This window comes from Schistocerca americana, chromosome 3 (genome assembly GCF_021461395.2).
Source record: "Schistocerca americana isolate TAMUIC-IGC-003095 chromosome 3, iqSchAmer2.1, whole genome shotgun sequence".
Taxonomy (NCBI): Eukaryota; Metazoa; Arthropoda; class Insecta; order Orthoptera; family Acrididae; genus Schistocerca; species Schistocerca americana.
The window spans coordinates 453968041-453993128 of record NC_060121.1 but is presented as its reverse complement, the minus strand read 5'-3'; the positions used below and the strand labels follow the sequence as shown (position 1 = coordinate 453993128).

Sequence of the window (25088 nt, the reverse complement as noted above, 5' to 3'; positions counted from 1 at the left end):
AACATCTAGTAGTCTTTTTCAGTGTACCTATCTGCCACTCATAACCTACACTAAGAGATGAGTTGCAACATATCCTATTCATATACTTGTTATTTCATCCTGGAGTTTCCATTTTTTAACAGGTAACTAACTCAGTGTCTTCCAGTGCAGATATGAATACGACTATCATGTTTACAACATGGCAACAGTAAATACTTTTTGAAACAGGTGGCATGATCTAGCTTGCACAATTTGTCTAGTCCAGCCATCATGCTAGTAATATAAATAGTTTCATTAAGTGTCAATTACAATTAATATGTTCATTTTTTTAAAGTTACATCATTTCACTGATCCAACTCTGCAATTATATCATGGTAGGGGCAGTAGAGGATTTTTTGTATTTCAAAGAGATGAATATTTTTGTAAAATGATTTATTTGATTTTCTTAATTTTTAACTACAGCATTCTATTTTAATATCATGCCAAAATAAATGAGGAATAATCTCAAAGATTGAAAATTGCTCCACAGCATTATGATGGGAATCAAATAATTTTAGTGTTCTGGCTGTCTTTCCTTTGGTAGCACACAGCTTTTTTACACATTTTTTGATGTAAATAGCTAGGGAAAAGTTAAGTAAATGCTTTCCAAAATAATTTACTTGAATGAGTCCACTTTCATTCATTTTTGCATCTAAACATTAAACGTGCTAGACAGCTCTCTCTTCGATTTTGGCACTCATCAATTGCTGCTTGGAACAGTGGGTTTTTATTTGCATTATTTTACTGTCAGGAAGATGGATGCAAAGTATGGGCAAAAAGGCATGCTGTTGCACTGATATCATTTGAAACTGGCATGTGAAAAGGTTCTTGCCCCCAAGAAGGCTTTTGTTGTTGAAATCATTCATTTATTTTGCAATGTTCTATTGCATCCTTCAGGACTTCCAGGGTGAAATCAGCAGTGTACGAGTTTGCATTGCTTCCCATATGACCAATTCTGTGTAGCTGTCTTGCAGTTTTGCCAGCTCCTCCAGGCAGATCCATTTTATAACTGTAACATAACAAAAAATTATGTAAGACTTTTACATTCCTATAAATATGGATGACTGTTACTACTAAGGGAACAAAAAGAAAGGTGTACACTCACACATGCATGTGCACACACACACACACACACACACACACACACACACACACACACACACACACACACACACACACACACCGAAGAACCAAAGAAATGGGTACACCTGCCTAATATCGTGTAGGGACCCCCACAGCATGCAGAAGTGCCACAACATGACATGGCATGGACTCAACTAATGTCTGAAGTAGTGCTGTAGGGAACTGACACCATGAATCCTGCAGGGCTATCCATAAATCCGTAAGGGTATGAGAGGGTGGAGATCTCTCCTGAACAGCATGTTGCAAGGCATCCCAAATATGCTCAATAATGTTCATGTCTGGGGAGTTTGGTAGCCAGCAGAAGTGTCTAAACTCAGAAGAGTGTTCCTGGAGCCACTCTGTAGCAATTCTGGACTTGTAGTGTGTTGCATTGCCCTACTGGAATTGCCCAAGTCCTTCGGAATGCACAATGAACATGAATGGATGCAGGTGATCAAACAGGATGCTAAAGTACAAGTCACCTGTCAGAGTCATTTCTAGACATATCAGGGGTCCCATATCACTACAACTGCACAAGTCCCTCACCATTACAGAGCCTCCACCAGCCTCAACAGTCCCCTGCTGACATGCAGGATCCATAGATTTATGAGGTTGTCTCCATACCCATATGCGCCCATCCGTTCGACGTAATTTGAATCGAGACTTGTCCAAACAGGCAATGTGTTTCCAGTCATCAATAGTCCAATGTTGGTGTTGACGGGCCCAGGCGAAGCATAAAGCTTTGTGTCATCAATGGCACACAAGTAGGCCTTCAGCTCAGGAAGCCCTTATCAATGATTTTCCGTTGAATGGTTCACATGCTGACACTTGTTGATGGGCCAGCATTGAAATCTGCAGCAATTTGCTAAAGGGTTGCACTCTTACCATTTTGAATGATTATCTTCAATTGTCATTGGCCCTGTTCTTGCAGGATCTTTCTCCACCAGCAGCGATTTCAGAGGTTTGATGTTGTATTGGATTCCTAATATTCACGGTATGCTCGTGAAACGGTCACATGGGAAAATCTCAACTTCATCACTACCTTATAGATGCTGTGTTCCATAGCCTGGGTACCAACTAAAGCACCACATTCAAACTCACTTAAATCTTGATGACCTAGCAGTAACCGATCTAACAACTGCGCCAGACACTTGTTGTCTTATATAGGTGTTGCCAACCACAGTGCCATATTCTGCCTGTTTACATCTCTCTGTAGTTGAATATGCATGCCTATACCAGTTTCTTTTCCACTTCAGTGTGTGTCTATATAAGGAAAATCCTTAAATGTGAGATAGCAGAAGAGTGTGAATGCTAGGTCGATTAAGGCCAAGGATCGTTCCAAAGACAGTAAGTTTCTTGTCCTTGTTCCAGTATTATAACAAAATTTTCTTTCGTATTTGATTTAAAATGTTGAGTTATACAGAGAACATTCCACTCTGGAGTTAATCCTTCAAAACTGTCTGAACCCTTGATATATGATAGATCATGTGGCTCATCTCTTCCTAGTACAGAAGGTGCAACCCATTGCCAATGACTGTGGTAGTGTAAATGAGAAATTCTTTGAAACAGTAATAAAGGTAAAATCTGTGGCAAAAGCCCATGACTGGACTGTTGTCCTGACTATTCACTGTAGCACTAGGAGGAGAGAGGTGATGAATCCTTCAGCACAGCAGCCTATTAGCCCCAGAAATGATTTTGTCATACGATGACATCGTTGGAGACTGTGGCTGTTATTTGAAGACAAATGTTGATGGTGTTGATGATATTTGGTAGTCATATGGACAGCAGGCTGAGTGAACCTGGGACTATTGTGTAGGGATTGGAATGAGGAAAAATGGCCACATATACCCTGTGTTCCCAGGACCTCCAGAGTCTAGGTCCAGTGCACTACCCACTAGATCACCACAGCCACCATGAAAAAAAAAAAAAAAAAAAAAAAAAAAGATAAATAGTTTTCCACAATTTGCATTATGTCAAGTTGCACTTCTTTTTCCCATCTATCACTTAGTTCACTTCCTGGCAAGGACAGAACCTTATCCAAAGTAGCTCTTAAAAAAGAAGGATGAAACAGTTATATTTATAAACATAGATAGCTGCAACAATGCAAATCAGGACTCGGTTCAAACAATAAGTTCCACTGTATCCTAGAGCTAACAATCAAAAACAATACTTCACAACATCAAGAAACCTTCTGGTTGTCAAGCTGCAACAAAGATGGAATAGCGTACTCCATTGGGGCACGTCAGTATTAAGTTACCAGTAAGCTATGCAGTGTTAACCAAATTATTTAAAAGTGCCTTTGTATATTCTGTTAACTCGGTTTAAGTTGTCGTTACGAGGAGTGTGTGCTGTAGTAAACTGTAAAATATCCTTGCTGCCTTTATCAGTAACAACAGCAACATTGCAAATTTCAGGTATGTTGGGCAAGAAACTACTTTAAATTATACCAATATGATGCAAAATGATCAAGAATATGCTATCCATGTTAACATTTTCAGACCCTCTGGTTACAAATGTGTACATTAACTTTTACCGTGTCGCAGCTGTTACATAAGTATTTTTTCCAAATGGAAACCTGAAGTACACATTTGTGAATGTTCAGCCTTCTCATCATGTGCAAGAGTAGCCAACTGTTGGACATCACTATGGAAATATCAGCAAGTCAGTGCAGCAGTGCGCAGCAGCTTGTGACCACCAGAATACGCGGATGTGTTTGGTTCACTACATTCCATTGTGTATTTTTATATTGTTGTTGTTTTTTGCATGATAATTAATTTAATGATCATATTACTGTTTACTATAATGGAAAATATTTCATAATTAGTTATTTTAGACCATAAAATGAAGGCAAGTGAACAAAGTTTGTTTTGAAAACGGGTACATATTTGTGTATAAATCTGCATCTAAAATCATTAAAAATTAGCCTAAGAGCATTACCACATAAAGAAAAATTTTCTTTCCTTCAGAAAAAATCCAGGTCTAAGATGGTTAAGCAGTGAAATGTCAGGGGTACAACTACTTCTTTACTTATGGAACCACACAGTTAAGAAAGAACAATAAATACCAAAATGCATTAGACTAAGTTCCAAACACTACTATTGCAATCAGATATGTGACAAGATTATGATGAAGACAGTTACTAATTTCCCATCTAAAAAATTAATTGTTACATCTGTCTAACGAAAGTTAATAATTTCATGCATTTTTCTGAAAGTTAACATATAGCTGCAAATGTTTGCATCATTGGGTTAACAAAAGGTACATGTGTAAACGTATTATATGTCATATGACATTGTAGCCTGGGATATCACATGAGGTGTGTTCAGCCAACTGTCAGAAAGTGTTTTCTTCCCCTGCGCACATTGGCCCCTTTCCTTGTGGATATGTGAGAGCTGCATTGTGTACATAACCATAGAGTGTATGCGAATTTAATGGATGTGTGATAGTGCAGTATTATGTTTGTGTTGTATGATGGAGATGAGAGAGGGGAGAGAGTGAAACCTGGTGCTAGCACATAGCCTACACCTCTTGAATAGCACCAACAGCGCTGCCAAACTTAACAACCTCATCACATCAACAGATCACATCAGACTGTCTGCCAGACAATTGATTGTGAATTGCAGAGTAGTCAAGTGGTTGTAGACAAGCTCTCACTTCATGAGACACTGCAGAGAAGTTTGGAATTTAATCCAGGATATTGGTGAAAAGACTGGTGATCAGGAACTTTACGTCACCACCTCTCCCCCTCCGCCAGCCAAATACTGGCAGTGAAAACTTCATCTACCACCAGGATTCAAACGAGTTTATTTCTGAGCTGAGCACTGCAACACAGGCATTTGTTGGTGACCTATGCTGCAGAGTCTAATGAGACACCCTCCTCTAGCATTACTTTTCCTCAACAGTAATTGTTAATGCCAGTATTATTTTTAGAATTTTGGACAGGTCAATATTATCTCAGCTGCTTTTCTGAAAAATTTCATTTAATTTTTTACACAACATGTTATATTTCAAGCTAAAATTTATGAAAAAGAACAAATTTATTTTGATGTTACAATCGATAACTGAATGTACTGTTATTTAATTTATTTTTTTTTTTTTTTTTTTTTTTTTTTTTTTTTTTTTTTTGTAGAAACATAACTAAAAATTATTTAGCATGCTTAAAATTTCTATTATTAATTACACAAACTAGTTTTTGGTTAAAGGGATCCTACAGAAAATTTTGTAGCAGCCAAGCTTTGAATGCTTCATGCCTGTGTGAACTTTTGAAGAAGAATACTGTTTGGGATTGGAATCGGCAATGGCAGGATGCTCTTGATGAGATCAAAGGACAGTTATGTCAGTCAGATATTGTTCAGACCAGATTTATCCCTTCCTTTTTGTGTTATGACAGACAGCAGTGATGTTGGTTTGGCTACTCATTATTTCAGGAGGTTGAAGTTGAAGGTGTTTTTGAGCATAGATCTCTTTCTCTTGCATTGGCTAGTTGAGTTTTGCAGAAACATGAAAAGACATACACTGTAACTGTGAAAGTACTTTTGGCTGTACACTGTGCGTTCAAGTTTCTGAATTATTTACTAGCCCGCAAAGTCTTCATCTGTACTGATCACAAAGCATTATGTTATCTCCAGGTGTGTAAGCTGTACCATAATAGAATTACTTGCTGGGCATTGTTTTTACAGCAGTTCAATTATGAAATCAGATACACTAAGGGCACAATGCAGTTGCCGATGCTTTGTCTAGGCTACCTTTAGGGAGTGAATCATCAAACAACTTTGGAGGAGGAGAGAAAGAGTTTAAAATTATGTATTTGAGAGGAATGAAAGAGGAAAAAGAGAACTTGAAAATTTGTGAAGGCATGCATAAGTATCAGAATCATGATCAAAACTGGCAATTGGTTAAGATCTGTTGGTTAAGAAAGGAAGAGAAAAGACAGAACAATTTGTAAGATACACAAAGGTATTTTATTCAGGAGCACAAGACTGACTCAGATGACTGGAAACTATGTTGGTCGGAACAATGTATTGATACTTTAATTACTTATACACATGAGAGTTTTGGTCATTGAGGATCAACCTTCTGTACACAAAAGATTCAGAAAAACATCTATTTTTATAATACAGGAAGGAGAGTCAAGAAGAAGAATGCCAGCTGTGACAGATTTCAAAGAGTGAAGGTAAGTAATCAAACAAGTAGAGGTTAAATGCAAAACATACTGCCTAATAGTAACATAGATTTTGTGTCTGTGGACATTTATGGACCTTTGCCTAAGTCTAGCAATGGATTTTGTTATATTTTTGTGGTCATTGGTATATTTTTTAAGTTCATAAGGCTGTTTCCTCTTAATAAATCTACCAGTAAGTAAATCATTTCTAAGTTTGAGAACACATTTTTTCATCAGGTGGTATTCGTAAAACAATTTTATCTGACAATGGTTCTCAATTTACATCAGAACTTTGGAAAGATTTTGTTGATCATGCAAAAATAAGGTTTGTTCTAATCTCTGTGTACCATCCATTGAGTAATCCTGCAGCAAGATATATGAGAGAAATTGGAAGACTGTTTAGAACTTATTGTAGTAAGAATCATACCAGTTGCATAGATTATGTCAGTGATTTTGAGGATATTATGAACAGCTTACAACATTCTTCAACAGGTTTTTCACCATTTGAAATCACGACCAACTAACTTTATTTCTTAGAATGTTGAGTTTCCACCATGTAAAATTCTATCACCACAAGAGAGAGAAGAGTGTGTCAGGGAGATGATGAACAAGCAGGGTGTTAGGAGAAAGCAGAGACATGATGATAAAGGCAGATCTTGCAATGGTGAACACCAAAAAAAAAATCTAAGTGTAGATATCTGAGATAAATAAATTTTTCAATATTTATATAGGACTATTTGAAATTCTTGAATCTCTGCATCCTAATGCATACAGATTCGTGTATTCTAAATTTAAGAAGTTGGCTGGATTACACAATATCACTGAATTGAATGCCTATAGACATGATTCATATTTTTTTTTTTTTTTTTTTCCTTTCTCTCTTGTCAGGATTGTAGTGTGTAAGGTGGTGTGATTTCTTAAGTTCTGTCTTATCTACAGGCTGAGTTTAAATCTATGCCACACTACATTTGCAAGTACATACAACTATGTAATTCTGTTTTATAATAGATTTGTGCTTTATAATTTTATACATATATACCTTGTGACTAAATGGGTAGATCCATTCACAGTTTTGAAATAGGAAAATGCCATTAAATACCTAGTAATAAATTTCTTATTTTAGAATGCTGTTAGTGGTCATTATTATTATTATTCCTGTGTACTCTGCAGAAAATAATTAAATTTAATTGTCATGAACTCTTTTGGGTAAAGTCATGGGTGTTGTGATAAACTGAGTGAAGAAGACTCGTTTTATTCATGTGTATTGTAAATATGAGGAATAGTTTCTTAAAGTTTCATATGGTCAAACCAAACACATATGTATGTCAAACACAGAATTCTTATGTTGGTACATTGTGGACTATGGTCCATGCCTCATTTTGTAGGCATTTATTGGACGCTGCATCAGGATAGTACAACTTCTCTTGCTTGTGTACATAATTTTTTCTAATTTGCTAATTGCTAAGTAAATGTTACTTTGAGACATTTTTAATATATCTGTGTATATTACCTTACTAGTTCATTTTTTCATTGTATTTAGTTCTGTTTATTAATGTACCTATGGGAACAAGATGCATGTCGAGGTATACTGAACAAACTGTCCCACAAATATCTGCACATAAATATGTATTTCCACAGTAGGCGTACACATGTACACAGCAAGAGACATCAATGCAAACTCTTAGAAAATACATGGCGGCTTGAATGTCCAATCTCAGTCAAAGATTATGTTGTTCATGGTCGATATGACCTATTGACGACACACAGCCTCCCCCCCCCCCCCCCCCCCCCACATTACGGGGTACCAAAGGTGAGTCTTGTCTGGAGACAGTGTGGGCATTGATGCTGTTGGTGGAAGTACGAGATGGTAGACGCATGACCAGGACCTCTACCTCAACCGCAGCAGGGTGCGGAGGCAGAGCAACGGGAGCCAGAACCACCTCGAAGTTGTTGAGCCAGTGAGAGTGGATGATGTGGCGGCTGGCCCGTGAGCAGGCAGGCAGAACAGTGGATGGTGGAGTGTAGGTGTGGCCAGCCCTGATGGTAACCAAGCCATCCGGTGAGATGAAGGTGTTGATTGTCATCGCATCGCACTCACAAGGGAGGGTGAGGCTATGCGCAACACTGAAGTTTAACTGGTCGTTGGGTGGCAAGGTCACAGTGTCTGTGAGTAGAATGAGAACTTGGTCATCGAGAGTTATGATTTAAATGTCACTCACGCAGTGTGGGGGTACGTTGCAGAGCAGGGTGACTATGGGAGAGGGTGTCTCCGTAGCAGGTGAGGTAGCACTGAAACCCGCACATGGGGTGGAGGTTGAAGTATCCGAGAAACCCGCAAATGGTGACGGGGAAGCGTCAGGTGATAAAAACGGCATGGTGGCCCAAGGAGAAACATTGTGGGACTCCACAGTGGGAGAGAGGCTGGCAGGAGAGTCATTAGAAGAATCTGAATGAGCCAGCAGGGGGCTGTCGGGATCCATAAATGCTGATTTGAATCAGTGTAATGAAACAGTTTTCGGAGAGTCTTTAATGATGATGTCGCCCTGCCGGAGGACTTTAAAGTGGCCAAGGTAAGGTGGTTGCAGAGGTTGTCAGACTGAATCGTCTCTCAGCATCACATGGAAGCAAGTGTTGAGAGCGGTTGGCATGTAAGTGTCCAGCGGGCAGTGGCTGATAGCTGGATATAGGCACGCATGTTTGAAGTGAGTGTGCATGCGACTTACAAAATCCGGGTGGGGGAGGAAATCTTCAGGTACCTGAGGCTGAATGAGTTTCCCTGGTAGGACAGGGTTCTCCCCAAAAGTTAATTCTGATATACACTCCTGGAAACTGAAATAAGAACACCGTGAATTCATTGTCCCAGGAAGGGGAAACTTTATTGAGACGTTCCTGGGGTCAGATACATCACATGATCACACTGACAGAACCACAGGCACATAGACACAGGCAACAGAGCATGCACAATGTCGGCACTAGTACAGTGTATATCCACCTTTCGCAGCAATGCAGGCTGCTATTCTCCCATGGAGACGATCGTAGAGATGCTGGATGTAGTCCTGTGGAACGGCTTGCCATGCCATTTCCACCTGGCGCCTCAGTTGGACCAGCGTTCGTGCTGGACGTGCAGACCGCGTGAGACGACGCTTCATCCAGTCCCAAACATGCTCAATGGGGGACAGATCCGGAGATCTTGCTGGCCAGGGTAGTTGACTTACACCTTCTAGAGCACGTTGGGTGGCACGGGATACATGCGGACGTGCATTGTCCTGTTGGAACAGCAAGTTCCCTTGCTGGTCTAGGAATGGTAGAACGATGGGTTCGATGACGGTTTGGATGTACCGTGCACTATTCAGTGTCCCCTCGACGATCACCAGTGGTGTACGGCCAGTGTAGGAGATCGCTCCCCACACCATGATGCCGGGTGTTGGCCCTGTGTGCCTCGGTCGTATGCAGTCCTGATTGTGGCACTCACCTGCACGGCGCCAAACACGCATACGACCATCATTGGCACCAAGGCAGAAGCGACTCTCATTGCTGGAGATGACACGTTTCCATTCGTCCCTCCATTCACGCCTGTCGCGACACCACTGGAGGCGGGCTGCACGATGTTGGGGCGTGAGCGGAAGACGGCCTAACGGTGTGCGGGACCGTAGCCCAGCTTCATGGAGACGGTTGCGAATGGTCCTCGCTGATACCCCAGGAGCAACAGTGTCCCTAATTTGCTGGGAAGTGGCGGTACGGTCCCCTACGGCACTGCGTAGGATCCTACGGTCTTGGCGTGCATCCGTGCGTCGCTGCGGTCCGGTCCCAGGTCGACGGGCATGTGCACCTTCCGCCGACCACTGGCGACAACATCGATGTACTGTGGAGACCTCACGCCCCACGTGTTGAGCAATTCGGCGGTACGTCCACCCGGCCTCCCGCATGCCCACTATACGCCCTCGCTCAAAGTCCGTCAACTGCACATCCGGTTCACGTCCACGCTGTCGCGGCATGCTACCAGTGTTAAAGACTGCGATGGAGCTCCGTATGCCACGGCAAACTGGCTGACACTGACGGCGGCGGTGCACAAATGCTGCGCAGCTTGCGCCATTCGACGGCCAACACCGCGGTTCCTGGTGTGTCCGCTGTGCCGTGCGTGTGATCATTGCTTGTACAGCCCTCTCGCAGTGTCCGGAGCAAGTATGGTGGGTCTGACACACCGGTGTCAATGTGTTCTTTTTTCCATTTCCAGGAGTGTAGTTCACTGTAAGACAGGCTTGAAAGTTGAGCAGAGGCTGAGGAGCACCCATGGAAGGGCTTCAAACCAGAGGCAGTCGTGGCACCAGAGGGTCGTTTTCAGAGTGCAGTTCCATCGTTCTACCAGCCCGTGCTTTGTGGGTGGTAGGCTGTGGTATGAATTTTCTTTATCCCACAGATGTCACGTAAAATGGTACACAGGGAAGACTCAAACTGCCGAGCCATGTCAGACCCTGGTCAGTGGTGATGGTGGTCAGACATCCGAACCTTGCAATCCAAGAGTAGATGAAACCCTTGGTCACAGTCTCAGCCATGATGTTCGGTAAAGGAACTGCATCTACCCAGCAGGACATGTGGTCAATTGTGGATAGAATGTATCTGTGGCCCTCCGACGGTAGAAAAGGACTGATAATATCGATATGTACGTGGCGAAATTGTCCTGGGGGAATGTCGAAGCTGCCCAGTGTGGTGTCCAATATTTTTGCATTGACAGGGGATGCATCTGTGTGCCCAGGTCTGACAGTCCCATTTTATATTTTTCCAAACGAAATGCTTGGAGACGAGCTGTGTACTGGTGTGGACACCAGGGTGACCGAGATTATGCAACATGTCGAAGGCCTACTGGTGCAGGGGGGAGGGGGGTGGGGGGGGGGGGGAGGGGGCAGGAGCAACGGGCATAGGGTACCGGTAGAAGAGTCGCACCACACATCGTCCACAATGCTGGGGAATTTACTCGTAGCTTTGGTAAACACAAGGGATGTTTGAGGGTCCGTGAGGAGAGCTTGACACTCTTCATCGGAGGCTTGTAGGGTGGCCAGGTTGGATAGGTCTATGATGCACAAAATAGCATTGATCCACGAGAAAAAATCTGTGGCAATTTTATCCATGTCTTTGATGCAGCAAACGTCGGTTGTGAATTGGGAGACTAGATCAAAGTGGTGGAAATGCCGAGGGGGTGGGACCTGGAGGGGGGGGGGGGGGGGGGATTGCAGAGCTAAAAAAGTCTTTAGTGCACTGAAGGCCTCCAGCATAGGTGCAGTCCATTGAATGGGTTGAGTCCTGAAGGCTCTTTACCAGACAGTGAATCTTTCAGTGTGGCCCGCACGGCGGTGGAACAGGGCAGGTGCTGGCGGTAGTAATTTATTGTGCCCAGGAAATGTCAGAGTTCTTTGTAAGTAGAAGGGGGCGACATTGATGTGATGGGCTGCACGCAAGATTTGGGGGGCTGTATTCTGTCAGTGGAGATGGTGTAACCCAGGAAAGTGACGGAAGGCTGGTGCAATTGGAATATGTCTTTGTTGACCTCGACGCCATTGGAGTTCAAGGTCTGGAGGACCATGGATAAATGATTTTTATGTTCTTCAGCTGACTTGCTGAAAATGAGTGTGTCATCCAGATATGCAAATCAAATCTCGAACTGCCGTAAGATGGAGTCAATTAACCACTGCCATGTTTACGCCGCATTTTTCAGGCTGAATGGCATGAAGTTGTATTGGAACAAACCAAGCGGTGTGATAATAGCTGTTTTAGGGATGTCTTCCGGTGCTCCGGGAGTGTCGTGGCACTTTTACAGTCAATAACACTGAAGATTGTAGAGGCTGATAACATATGAGTGAAATCATGTGTGTTAGGCACGAGGTAATTGTCCGTGAGGGTACAAGCATTTAGACGTCTGTAATCACTGCACATGTGGAAAGAACCATCGTGTTTGAGGGCGAGGTGAATCGGTGAAGACCAGTTGCTGTCTGATGGTTGCAGAATACCTGCCTCCAAAAGTTCATTAATTTGCTGCCGGGCCGAGGGCAACTTAATAGGGTTGAGGCATCTAACCTTGTGCCTAATAGGAGAGCTGGCAGTGGTAACTATCTTGTGCATCATTCTGTCAGCGACAGAAGAAACTGAGAACTGCACATGAAACTGATCATCGTCCTGACGTGAAGTTTTTGGACAAGTAGGGCACTACGAGGCATAGCCATTAGCGCGAGTGGGAAAGGGCAGCCCGAAAGTCACATGCCTAGTACCTGAGTGCACTGTGTGCTTGTGTTGAGAGGGCACCTGTGTGCGCAGCACAGAGTGTGTCAGAGAGAGCAGTGAGTGTCTGCTGTCAACCTTGCACTTGATAACCGGCACAGACGAGAGCGGCATTGGCATCGTGCGTGGAACAGTGATGGTCTCTGAGTCACATGGCTGGCACGCGAGAGAGGGGGAATGTTTATCAACACGCAGGGCAGTTGCTTGCGCAGTGCGCATGGTCATGTCATGCATGTGACTGTCCTTAGAAGCACTGTTTGAAACACAAGGCACTGAAAATAATGAGCACGTCAGGGGTGCGGAGTCTCCCGGACGCGAATCGTCACACATGATTAATGTGTTTGGACTAACCTGATGAGTGCCATAGCTGGTGTCAGCCGGAGAAGCTCGCTTAGGTGGCGGAACTGTGGACTGCAGTTTTAGCAGTGAGTTACGAGCTGTGACGAGCTCATTGTAGGTGTGTGCGATGCATTGTTTCAGCTCATCATTGTCCCGGCAGAGTTGTGCCTCCGAGTCATATTCTGACAGCAGATTAGTTACACAGGTCACAATGTCATCTGTGAAGGTGAAGCACTCACATACTATCTCACATGTCGTGAGAGAAGCAGAGTGGGGAACATAAGTGTGGGAGCACAGTACCTGAGTGTTAGTGGCATGGTGTAATACTGAGCCCTGAACTATGTTCGGAGAGAGCTTGTAATGGGACAAAAAATCCATACTGAGAACTTGTTCATCAATGTCGGCAGTGTAGAAAGTCCACGGAAAACACAGAGAATGAGATAGGTGCACTGTAGCTTTGACAGCACCTGAGTATTGTAATGTTGATGTGTTGACAGCTCGTAGAAGTGACCTCATTGGTGGGAAAACGGGGCAGCCATCGATGTAGGTATGATGGACACATCAGAACCACTGTCGACTAGGAAAGTGATCCATGACGAAATGTCAGTCACACACAAACGACCACTCAGCAGGGCAGACGAGTGGACAGAGTGCAATGTATGAGGACACCTGTGAAGTTCCCCACAGGACTCAGAGTCTTTTAAGTCCTGCAGTTTGGCGTTTGGGTGCTGGCAAGGTAACCGGCACTTCTTAGCATCCTTCCAAAAACCTTGTGGTACCAGCTGTATGGATGAGCTGGATGTAGTGGTGGTGGCGACTGCGGCAGCAGAGGAGGCTTGTCCTCGTCGATTTGTTCTGGCATGGATACCAGCACATATGGTGTGTGGGCAATCCTGGAGTGCTCCAATGGTGGAGAGAGCGAGTGGATGCTCCCAGGTGATGTAGAAGGCATGGAGGCAGAGCGAGCCCTGTCTCTGCCAGCAGATGGCCGGTAAGTGGGAGCAGTTGTGCCAACTGACGGTGAGTGATGAGCTGGCTGGTGTTGTCATAGCAATGAATACAGTTGGTCTGTGATGGAGAGATGAGAGCCAATTGATTCGAAGGAGTATGGTAGCAGGTGGATCTGTAGGTCAGTAGGCGGCTTGGCAGACCACACTGCCCACAGAGTGACATCCGGCACAGTATGCTCACTCACAAGTAACCGAAGGTGAAGCCAGAATTGTGATGGAGTTCGGTTCCCCAGGTGTTCCTCATACAAGATCTTGCTGATTAACTCTTGTGGTGAGCAGGCAAGTCATTCAATGATCATCTTCTTCATGAACTCGTATTTTGGTGGAGGCAGTGGCGAGAGGAGTAGATCACAAGTTAAGTCTGAAAGATCAAAGAGGTGCATGACGAGTCACAGGAATTTAGAGTTGTAGTCGGGTAGGTGATGCAACTTGAAAAGATGCTCGACAAGCACAAACGATGACACCGGGTTGTACTCGTATAAGGGCGGCAGCTTTGGCAGACGAGTTGGAGGTGGGGACAAAGGCGGATTTGGTGTCTCTTGGAAAACCATCTGGTCTGTGACAGGAGAGGCTATACAGCAGGCTGGCATGGTAGGCGCGGGTGTGTTTTTGGCAAAAATGTCCGTACCAGCCGTGGGCTGGATTGTCCTTGATGTGTCGTGAAAACACCACACTGCTGACACGGTTGGTACTGTGGGAACGGGCAGCTGTGCAGTAGGTGTTGGGATCCCGTAAACTGGGCCATAGGCTACAGGCACTGATTTGAATTGACCCACCTCGAAAATAACGTGGGAGGCCAGCACAGCAGACATAGGCAGTGCTGTGGGACTGGTGAGCAGCTGAGCGGCCGGAACTGGGGCCCCCTGCGAGTGCTGTGGGAAGAGGGGGGAGGGGGGGGGGGGGGGCAGGAGGGTGTGCGTTGGTTACTTGTATGACAAAAGTTTTTTGAGTTCTCTGCGCACGTTGAAGATACACCCCGTGAGGTCAGACTGTAAATGACTGGTGGAACTTGTGGAAAGTCACTTCAGTGTGGTACGACACCATTGGAAGGCAAAACACCAAATGATGCACTCGACCCAACATGGTCGAAAACTTGAGCGACCAGTCTGGGGGGTGAGTATGGAGAGTTATGTGCACTAAAATGTCCTTGATTAGTTTGCAAATGAGGCAATACTGGACCAGGTCATGGTTGATAGCGGCCGGGTGCATTTTGCGGTAATGGCGATGCTGCACATGGCACCACAGTAACTGTCGTTGCAGCCCATTGAGAGTCAAAGTACATGTACAGGTGCAGATCACTTTGAGCATTATACAATCGATCAGTAGGTACATAGTCCTGAATATTGTTCACTTCAAACTTAACATGTCGGTGAGCACAGTCTGGTGACACGAAACCTGAGTCCATTGTTTGTGTTAGTGGTGGAGCACTTGATCATTGTAAAGCGACAAAGTTTGAAGTTAACATGGCTGGAGATCACAAATTGCTGTGAATTAATGTAAAACTGGTCATTGGTGAAGGAATGAACAGGTTCAGCGATCGTTGTTGAGCTTCCAAATCTTCGAACAAAGCGTTTGGTGCATGGTGGTATGCACATAACCTGTTGATGCTACAACACCTGGTGCAGTAGTCGCAGAAGATGTGCAAACTTCAGGGTCACAAGTATGGAAACGAGGTGCACGTAGAGGTATACTGAACAAACTGTCCCTCAAATATCTGAACATAAATACACATTTCCACAGTAGTCGTACACAATAACAGCAAGAGACATCAATGCAGACTCTTAGAAAATACATGGAGGCTCGAATGTCCGATCTCATGTTTTTCATGGTCGATATGACCTATCGAGGCCACATACCATATATTTGAACACTTTTTAATCCATTCTGGCGTGAACCCTATGTACTTATTTTGCAATATAGATAGGCAAAACAAATGCTGTGTGATGTGAGGGAGGTGTTGAACAGCATACTTAGTACACAAAACAATGTTTCAGTATTCAATGTGAAAGCTAGGGAGAAAGTTACCTTTTTGTTGGAGCGTGTGATGAGAAATCTAGGGAGGAAACTGAAAGATGTGGGTGGATCCACTTCCACATTCCTGTATGGCTGCACTCTTGTTGGTCCAGTCGACTTACAAGAGATCATAGGTGCTGCGTAATGAACTCAAACATCTGTCAACTACATCAATTCTTTTGGTCAGTACCCGTCATTGTGAGTTTCTTGAGTCTTTTCACTCATCATTGCACACTTAGGCTCTGAATATTTTTCCTTCTCTTTTAATGATTTTGAAGGTGCGACTTTATAGATGTAAACAGGCGATTTGTAATTCTAGTAATTTACATTGCTTCTTCACTTATCTCTATAGTTTAGTGTTGTAATATTGTAGTTTTGACTTTGTATCACTTCTCTCGAACAGAATGTTACACATATCTGGAAATCTGACTGCCATGTCCTCATATATGTATAGATTATGACTTGAATTCCCCCCCCCCATGGACCATGGACCTTGCCGTTGGTGGGGAGGCTTACGTACCTCAGTGATATGGATAGCCATACCATAGGTGCAACCACAATGGAGGGGTATCTGTTGAGAGGCCAGACAAACGCGTGGCTCCTGAAGAGGGGCACCAGCATTTTCAGTAGCTGCACCGGCAACAGTCTGGATGATTGACTGATCTGGCCTTGTAACACTAACCTAAATGGCCTTCCTGTGCTGATACTGCAAAAGGCTGAAAACATTGGCGTCCTCTTGGGTAAAATATTCTGGAGGTAAAATAGTTCCCCATTAAGATCCCCTGGCGGGGACTACTCAGGAGAACATTGTTATCAGGAGAAAGAAAACTGGTGTCCTACGGGTCAGAGCAGTTCCTGAATAGGGGCCCAGCCTTTTCAGTAGTTGCTGGGGCAACAGTCTGGATGACTGACTGATCTGGCCTTGTAACACTAACCAAAATGGCCTTCCTGTGCTGGTACTGCGATAGGCTGAAAGCAAGGGGAAACTACAGCCATAATTTTTCCCAAGAGCATGCAGCTTTACTGTATGGTTAAATGATGATGGTGTCCTCTTGGGTGAAATATTCTGGAGGTAAAATAGTCCCCCATTTGGATCTTTGGGTGGGGACTACTCAAGGGGGCGTTTTATCAGGCGAAAGAAAACTGGCATTCAATGGGTCAGGGTGTGGAATGTCAGATCCCTTAATCGGGCAGGTAGGTTAGAAAATTTAAAAAGGGAAATGGATAGGTTAAAGTTAGATATAGTGGGAATTAGTGAAGTTTGGTGGCAGGAGGAACAAGACTTCTCAGGTGAATACAGGGTTATAAGTACAAAATCAAATAGGGGTAATGCAGAAGTCGGTTTAATAATGAATAAAAAAATAGGAATGTGGGTAAGCTACTACAAACAGCTTAGTGAACACATTATTGTAGCCAAGATAGATACGAAGCCCATGCCCATCACAGTAGTAAAAGTTTATATGCCAACTAGCTCCGCAGATGATGACGAGATTGATGAAATGTATGATGAGATAAAAGAAATTATTCAGATAGTGAAGGGAGACGAAAATTTAATTGTCATGGGAGACTGGAATTCAATAGTAGGAAAAGGAAGAGAAGGAAATGTAGTAAGTGAATATGAAAAGTGGGTAAGGAATGAAAGAGGAAGCTGCCTGGTAGACTTTTGCACAGAGCATAACTTAATCATAGCTAACACTTGGTTCAAAAATCGTGAAAGAAGGGTGTATACATGGAAGAAGCCTGGAGATACTAGAAGCTTTCAAATAGATTATATAATGGTAAGACAGAGATTTAGGAACCAGGTTTTAAATTGTAAGACATTTCCAGGGGCAGATGTGGACTCTGACCACAATATATTGGTTATGAACTGTAGATTAAAACTGAAGAAACTGCAAAAATGTGGGAATTTAAGGAGATGGGACTTGGATAAACTGACAAAACCAGAGGTTGTGGAGAGTTTCAGGGAGAGCATTAGGGAACAATCGACAAGAATGGAGGAAACAAATACAGTAGAAGAAGAATGGGTAGCTTTGAGAAATGAAATAGTGAAGGCAGCAGAGGATCTAGTAGGTAAAAAGACAAGAGCTAATAGAAATCCTTGGGTAATAGAAGAGATATAAAATTTAATTGATGAAAGGAGAGCATACAAAAATGAAGTAAATGAAGCAGCCAAAAAGGAATACAAACATCTCAAAAATGAGATCGACAGAAAGTGCAAAATACCTAAGCATGGATGGCTAGAGGACAAATGTAAGGATGTAGATGCGTATATCACTAGCTGCCTACAGCAAAATTAGAGAGACCTTTGGAGAAAAGAGAACCACTTGCATGAATATCAAGAGCTCAGATGGAAACCCAGTTCAAGCAAAGAAGGGAAAGCAGAAAGGTGGAAGGAGTACATACAGGGTCTATACAAGGGCGATGTTCTTGAGGACAATATTACAGAAATGGAAGAGGATGTAGATGAAGATGAAATGGAAGATATGATACTGTGTGACGAGTTTGACAGAGCACTGAAAGACCTAAGTTGAAACAAGGCCCCAGGAGTAGACAACATTCCATTAGAACTACTGATAGCCTTGGGAGAGCCAACCATGGCGAAACTCCACCTTCTGGTGAGCAAGATGTATGAGACAGGCGAAATACCCTCAGACTTCTAGAAGAATGTAATAATTCCAGCCCCATAGAAAGCAGGCGTTGACAGGTGTGAAAATTACTGAACTATCAGTTTGTTAAGCCATGGCTGCAAAATACTAAGATGAGTTCTTTACAGACAAGTGGAAAAACTGGTAGAAGCTGACCTTCCAGAAGGTCAGTTTGGATTCCATAGAAATATCGGAACCTGTGCTGCAATACTGACCCTAAGTCTTATCTTAAAAAATAGATTAAAGAAAGGCAAACCTACGTTTCTAGCATTTGTTGACTTAGAGAAAGCTTTTGACAATGTTGACTGGAATACTCTCTTTCAAATTCTGAAGGTAGCAGGGGTAAAATACAGGGAGCCAAAGGCTATTTACAATTTGTACAGAAACCAGATGGCAGTATAATAGTCAAGAGGCATGGAAGGGAAGCAGTGGTTGGGAAGGCAGTGAGACAGGGCTGTAGCCTATCCCTGATGTTAACCAGTCTGTATATTGAGCAAGCAGTAAAGGAAACAAAAGAAAAATTCGGACTAGGAATTAAAATCCATGGAGAAGAAATAAAAACTTAGAGGTTTGCCGGTGACATCGTACTTTTGTCAGAGGAGGCAAAGGAGCTGGAAGAGCAGTTGAACGGAATGGACAGTGTCTTGAAAGGAGGATATAAGTAGAACATCAACAAAAGCAAAATGAGGATAATGGAATGTAGTCGAATTAAGACGGGTGATGCTGAGGAAATTAGATGAGGAAATGAGACACTTAAAGTAATAAGGAGTTTTGCTATTTGGGGAGCAAAATAACTGATGATGGTCGAAATAGAGAGGATATAAAATGCAGACTGACAATGGCAAGGAAAGTGTTTCTGAAGAAGAGAAATTTGTTAACATCGAGTATAGATTTAAGTGTCAGGAAGTCGTTTCTGAAAGTATTTGTATGGAGTGTAGCCGTGTATGGAAGTGAAACATGCATGATAAATAGTTTAGACAAGAAGAGAACAGAAGCTTTTGAAATGTGGTACTACAGAAGAATGCTGAAGATTAGATGTGTAGATCGCATAACTAATGAGAAGGTATTGAATAGATTTGGGGTGAAGAGATATTTGTGGTACAACTTGACTAGGAGAAGGGATCACTTGGTAGGATGTATTCTGAGGCATCAAGGGATCACCAATATTTAGTACTGGAGGGCAGCATGAAGGGTAAAAATCATAGAGGGAGACCAAGAGATGAATACTCTAAACAGATTCAGAAGGATGGAAGTTGCAGTAGGTACTGGGGGATGAAGAAGCTTGCACAGGACAGAGTAGCTTGGAGAGCTGCATCAAACCAGTCTCTGGACAGAAGACCACAACAACAACATGGCTTGAATAGTAGATATTTTTCTTGTGTTTTTTGTAATATGTTGTGTATGGAATACTTCTATACATCTGTTTTGTACAGGGTGTTTCAAAAATGACCGGTATATTTGAAACGAGCAGCGATAGAAATACACCGTTTGCTGCAATATGCTTGGGACAACAGTACATTTGCAGGCGGACAAACTTTCGAAATTACAGTAGTTACAATTTTCAACAACAGATGGCGCTGCAAGTGATGTGAAAGATATAGACGACAACGCAGTCTGTGGGTGCGCCATTCTGTACGTCGTCTTTCTGCTGTAAGCGTGTGCTGTTCACAACGTGCAAGTGTGCTGTAGACAACATGGTTTATTCCTTAGAACAGAGGATTTTTCTGGTGTTGGAATTCCACCGCCTAGAACACAGTGTTGTTGCAACAAGACGAAGTTTTCAACGGAGGTTTAATGTAACCAAAGGACCGAAAAGCGATACAATAAAGGATCTGTTTGAAAAATTTCAACGGACTGGAAACGTGACGGATGAACGTGCTGGAAAGGTAGGGCGACCGCGTACGGCAACCACAGAGGGCAACGCGCAGCTAGTGCAGCAGGTGATCCAACAGCGGCCTCGGGTTTCCGTTCGCCGTGTTGCAGCTGCGGTCCAAATGACGCCAACGTCCACGTATCGTCTCATGCGCCAGAGTTTACACCTCTATCCATACAAAATTCAAACGCGGCAACCCCTCAGCGCCGCTACCATTGCTGCACGAGAGACATTCGCTAACGATATAGTGCACAGGATTGATGACGGCGATATGCATGTGGGCAGCATTTGGTTTACTGACGAAGCTTATTTTTACCTGGACGGCTTCGTCAATAAACAGAACTGGCGCATATGGGGAACCAAAAAGCCCCATGTTGCAGTCCCTGCATCCTCAAAAAGTACTGGTCTGGGCCGTCATTTCTTACAAAGGAATCATTGGCCCATTTTTCAGATCCGAAACGATTACTGCATCACGCTATCTGGACATTCTTCGTGAATTTGTGGCGGTACAAACTGCCTTAGACAACACTGCGAACACCTCGTGGTTGATGCAAGATGGTGCCCGGCCACATCGCACGGCCGACGTCTTTAATTTCCTGAATGAATATTTCGATGATCGTGTGATTGCTTTGGGCTATCCGAAACATACAGGAGGCAGCATGGATTGGCCTCCCTATTCGCCAGACATGAACCCCTGTGACTTCTTTCTGTGGGGACACTTGAAAGACCCGGTGTACCACCAGAATCCAGAAACAATTGAACAGCTGAAGCAGAACATCTCATCTGCATGTGAAGCCATTCCGCCAGACACGGCGTCAAAGGTTTCGGGTAATTTCATTCAGAGACTACGCCATATTATTGCTACGCATGGTGGATATGTGGAAAATATCGTACTATAGAGTTTCCCAGACCACAGCGCCATCTGTTGTTGACAATTATAACTACTGTAATTTCGAAAGTTTGTCTGCCTGAAAATGTACTGTTGTCCCAAGCACATTGCAACAAACGGTGTATTTCTATCGCTGCTCGTTTAGTTTGTATTGCCGTTTCAAATATACTGGTCATTTTTGAAACACCCTGTATCTTTTGACATCATTTTGTATTCCATTTGGCAAACCTTATAATAGGTCACAAAATATTGTAAACACATTGTTTGCAAGTTATATGAGGGGATATTGTAATGAGGCATCCTCTTATAGCATTACTTTTCCTCAACAGTAGTTGTTGATACCAGAACTATTTTTCGAATTTTGGACAGGTCAGTATTTTCTCAGCAGCTTTTCAGAAAAAAATTATATAATTTTGTGCACAATATGTTGTATTTCAGCTAAAATTTATGAAAAGGAATCACTTTATTTTTTTATGTTGCACTGGATAAGAACTAGCTCTGAATGTACAGTTAAAATTATTGTTTTTAGAAACATTTGAAATTATGAATTATTTGACACAGTGAAAATTTCTGTTATTAATTATGCAATCTAGTACTATTTATTGTGTTTATTTTGGGACTCATTTATGAAATAGTAATTGAACTTAATACAAATTCATTTGTCAAGAAAAATTGTAAACCTCTGGAATATTGTTATTACCACAGAGTGAAGGAGTAGTAAGCGTACCTCTGATGTGATCAGATGTATTTTTGTATTTTGAGTGAACAATGTAATTTTGGCTTTGTTAATGTGAAAATTCAAAAGATTGTATGATATAATAAAATGTGACACAATATACAAACTTAAAAACAAAAATTCTACAACAACAATCTTCAAAATTATTTAGATCTTTTCAACCATGAGCTAAAATGTGAGAATTTCAGCTTCAAGAATCAGGCCCCTAGACAAGAAGAATGGGAACCAACTCTACACGAAAAGATAAGTAAACTAAAAAGTTTATTGTAATCTTACTTGTCTCAAATCTTCAGAAAAAACTTTGCTTATTGTGGACAATAGTTGGAAATAGAATGGAGGGGGCTACATTACAAGATGCAAGTAGGGCTTTGCTATTGGGTAATTGACAACCTTATACATGTTTACTTTCTTGGGCCCTATGTTCACCGTGCTGCCTGTTTTGCAGGAATTTATGCAGTTTTCTATTATTATTATGGGTGAAGGAGAGATGAACATGGTTATCGTATGTTGCATTTGTTGAATGGGAAGCATAATTGGCACACACTTTTTCAAATTTATTGTAAGTGCCAGTACTGAAAAGTAACCTGCTTGTGTATAACTACTATTTTCATGGATTCAAAGTCATGATACAGATTTCTTCAGGCATGCTTAGCTGCTTGATTGTGTTTGCTTCTACAAGCTACGATGCTAAGAAGGTGCATGGACTGACACCTGTTGGGTTACTGCATATTAAATTTTGGTCTACAATGGAGGCAAAGTTATTCATATAATAGTTGAACTAGTGTACTTTGCTTTGAGTTTGTCACGCTCGATTTCAAATCAGTAATATCACCAAAAAGAATGGGTAGATGTTATTTCAGACAGACATGTTCATGGACAGAGCATATGTAATTAAATCTGAAATATATTTTCATTTAAGTAGTAATACTATTAAACATGTAAATGTATATACACTGAAGTACATAAAATAATTCTTAGGCTGTTGTAGCCATGTATCATTAAATAGAAAGCAGTTTATTACTTATTGATATTTATCACATTATTATACAGAAGACATGGAGAAATCTGATTTTATACGCCATTTTATGTGATATTATTAATAATATACAAATTAACTAGTTCTGCTAAGAAATTTGTCAATGGAATAGGCATTGGTCACTAATAAATCCTGTATTTTCCTCTTAAACAGAACTTTTTAGAAGCTAAACTTCTTGCGACTATTGAGAAGTTAATGAAAATGTGTTTCTGAGTAATGAACATAGATCTGGACCAGTGAAAGTGACTTCAAATCTCCAAGTACTATGTTCTTATTCCTAGTATCAATGCTCAGTTATCTGTCTGAAAAAGAGATATATTATTTATTTCATTAAGGAGTAAATGTATTGAGAAGCAGATTTTAGTATCCTCATTTTCTTGATCAGGCCTATGCAGTCTGTTCTTGAGCTTATGTTACAAATATTTCATATACTTATTTTTGGGCTCAGAAAACTTTGGCTTGTTTTGATTAATATGGGTGAGAACTGAAATCTGAGGTTCCTTTATTTCCCAGGTCCATAAAACTATTATACTACACCTGAGTCATTTTGGGGCATGAATTTGCATATAGTTTTAGGAAAGACACTATAGGTTATCTGAAATTGAGTAGACCACATCTATATCTACATCTATACTCTGCAAGCCATCGTATGGTGAGTAATAAGGGTACTTTGTCTACCACTGCCATTTCCCACTTTTCCTGTTCCAGTTATGAGTAGTCAGGAGTAGGACCAATTGTTGGTAAGCCTCCATGTGTGCTCAAATGTCCTAAATTTTACCTTCATGTAATTTTCAGGAGATTTACATAGAGGAAAGCAATATGTTGATGGAAACTTCCCGGTAGATTAAAACTGTGTGCAAGACCAATGCTCAAAACTGGGATCCTTGCTTTGTAGTCAAGTACTCTACTAATTGAGCTACCCAAGCATGACTCCTAACTCATTCTTACAGTTTTACTTCTGCTAGTACTCATCTCCCCAGCAGTGAAGGCAGGTAGTGAGCCACACTTAGGTAACTCGGTTGGTAGAGCATGTGCCCACAGAAGGCAAAGGTATCAGATTCGAGTCCTGGTTCGACATGCAGTTTTAGTCTACCAGGAAATTCCATATCTGCACACACTCTGCTGCTAAGTGACAAATTCATTCTGAGATATACTGGTTGATTCTGCTAGGAATGTATGCTCTCAGAATTTTAACACTAAACTACACCATGATGCATAATGCCTCTGTCATAGCTCCCACTGCATGAGTTGGCTGAGCATGTCAGTGACACTTCAATGTGTGTTAAATGAACCTGTGACAAAATGTGCTGCTCTTCTTCAGATACTCTCTACTTCCTGCATCTGGTATTGATCTCAGACAGATGAGCAATATTCAAATATTAGCTGAATGGGGGTTTTGTATCCTACCTCTTGTATCTGCTTTATCCCTATGTAGCCCAGTTGTGTTACATCTCACTTAAAGAAACTTATTCATGTGAGTACATCTCTTATACTAAAATCATTTCTTCACTCTGATTTCCAGCACTTATTTTAGCAGAGATGGAAGTAAACGAGATTGAAAATAATTCAAGTGATATATATCTGGTAACCAAATAATGTCAACAACAGGTAGGAATATCAACAATGTAAGAAAAGACAGATTGCTTCTTACCATAAAGAAGACACATCAGGCTGCAGACAGATGAAATTAAAAGACACTTACATAAAGCTTTCTGCCACAGCCTCCATCAGTAAAAGAGAGACATACACCATTCACACACACACAAGCAAGCACACCTCATGCACACACGACTGCCAACTCTAGCATCTCCAGCTGCAATGCAACTATCACATGGGATGCAATCAATCTGGAGGGGTTGGGGAAGGGAAAGGGATAGTAGTGTACAGATGGGAAGAGAGATGAACACTGTCTGGTGGAGTGTGCAGGGACTAGACTGTCAACAGGAGCAGTGTCGGGGGCAGGGAGGTTAGCAAAA

General features: G+C 42.2%; 1 protein-coding gene across 1 annotated transcript in view; it reads right to left on the bottom strand.

The window, feature by feature from the left end:
- Positions 1-454: 454 nt before the first annotated feature.
- Positions 455-25088, bottom strand: part of LOC124606765 (alanine--glyoxylate aminotransferase-like) — a 102613-nt gene continuing 77979 nt past the window's right edge. The window contains exon 7 of the mRNA XM_047138820.1: positions 455-1027. Within this exon, the coding sequence (XP_046994776.1) occupies positions 877-1027 (151 nt within the window). The 3' untranslated portion in view covers positions 455-876. The remainder of the gene's footprint in view (positions 1028-25088) is intronic.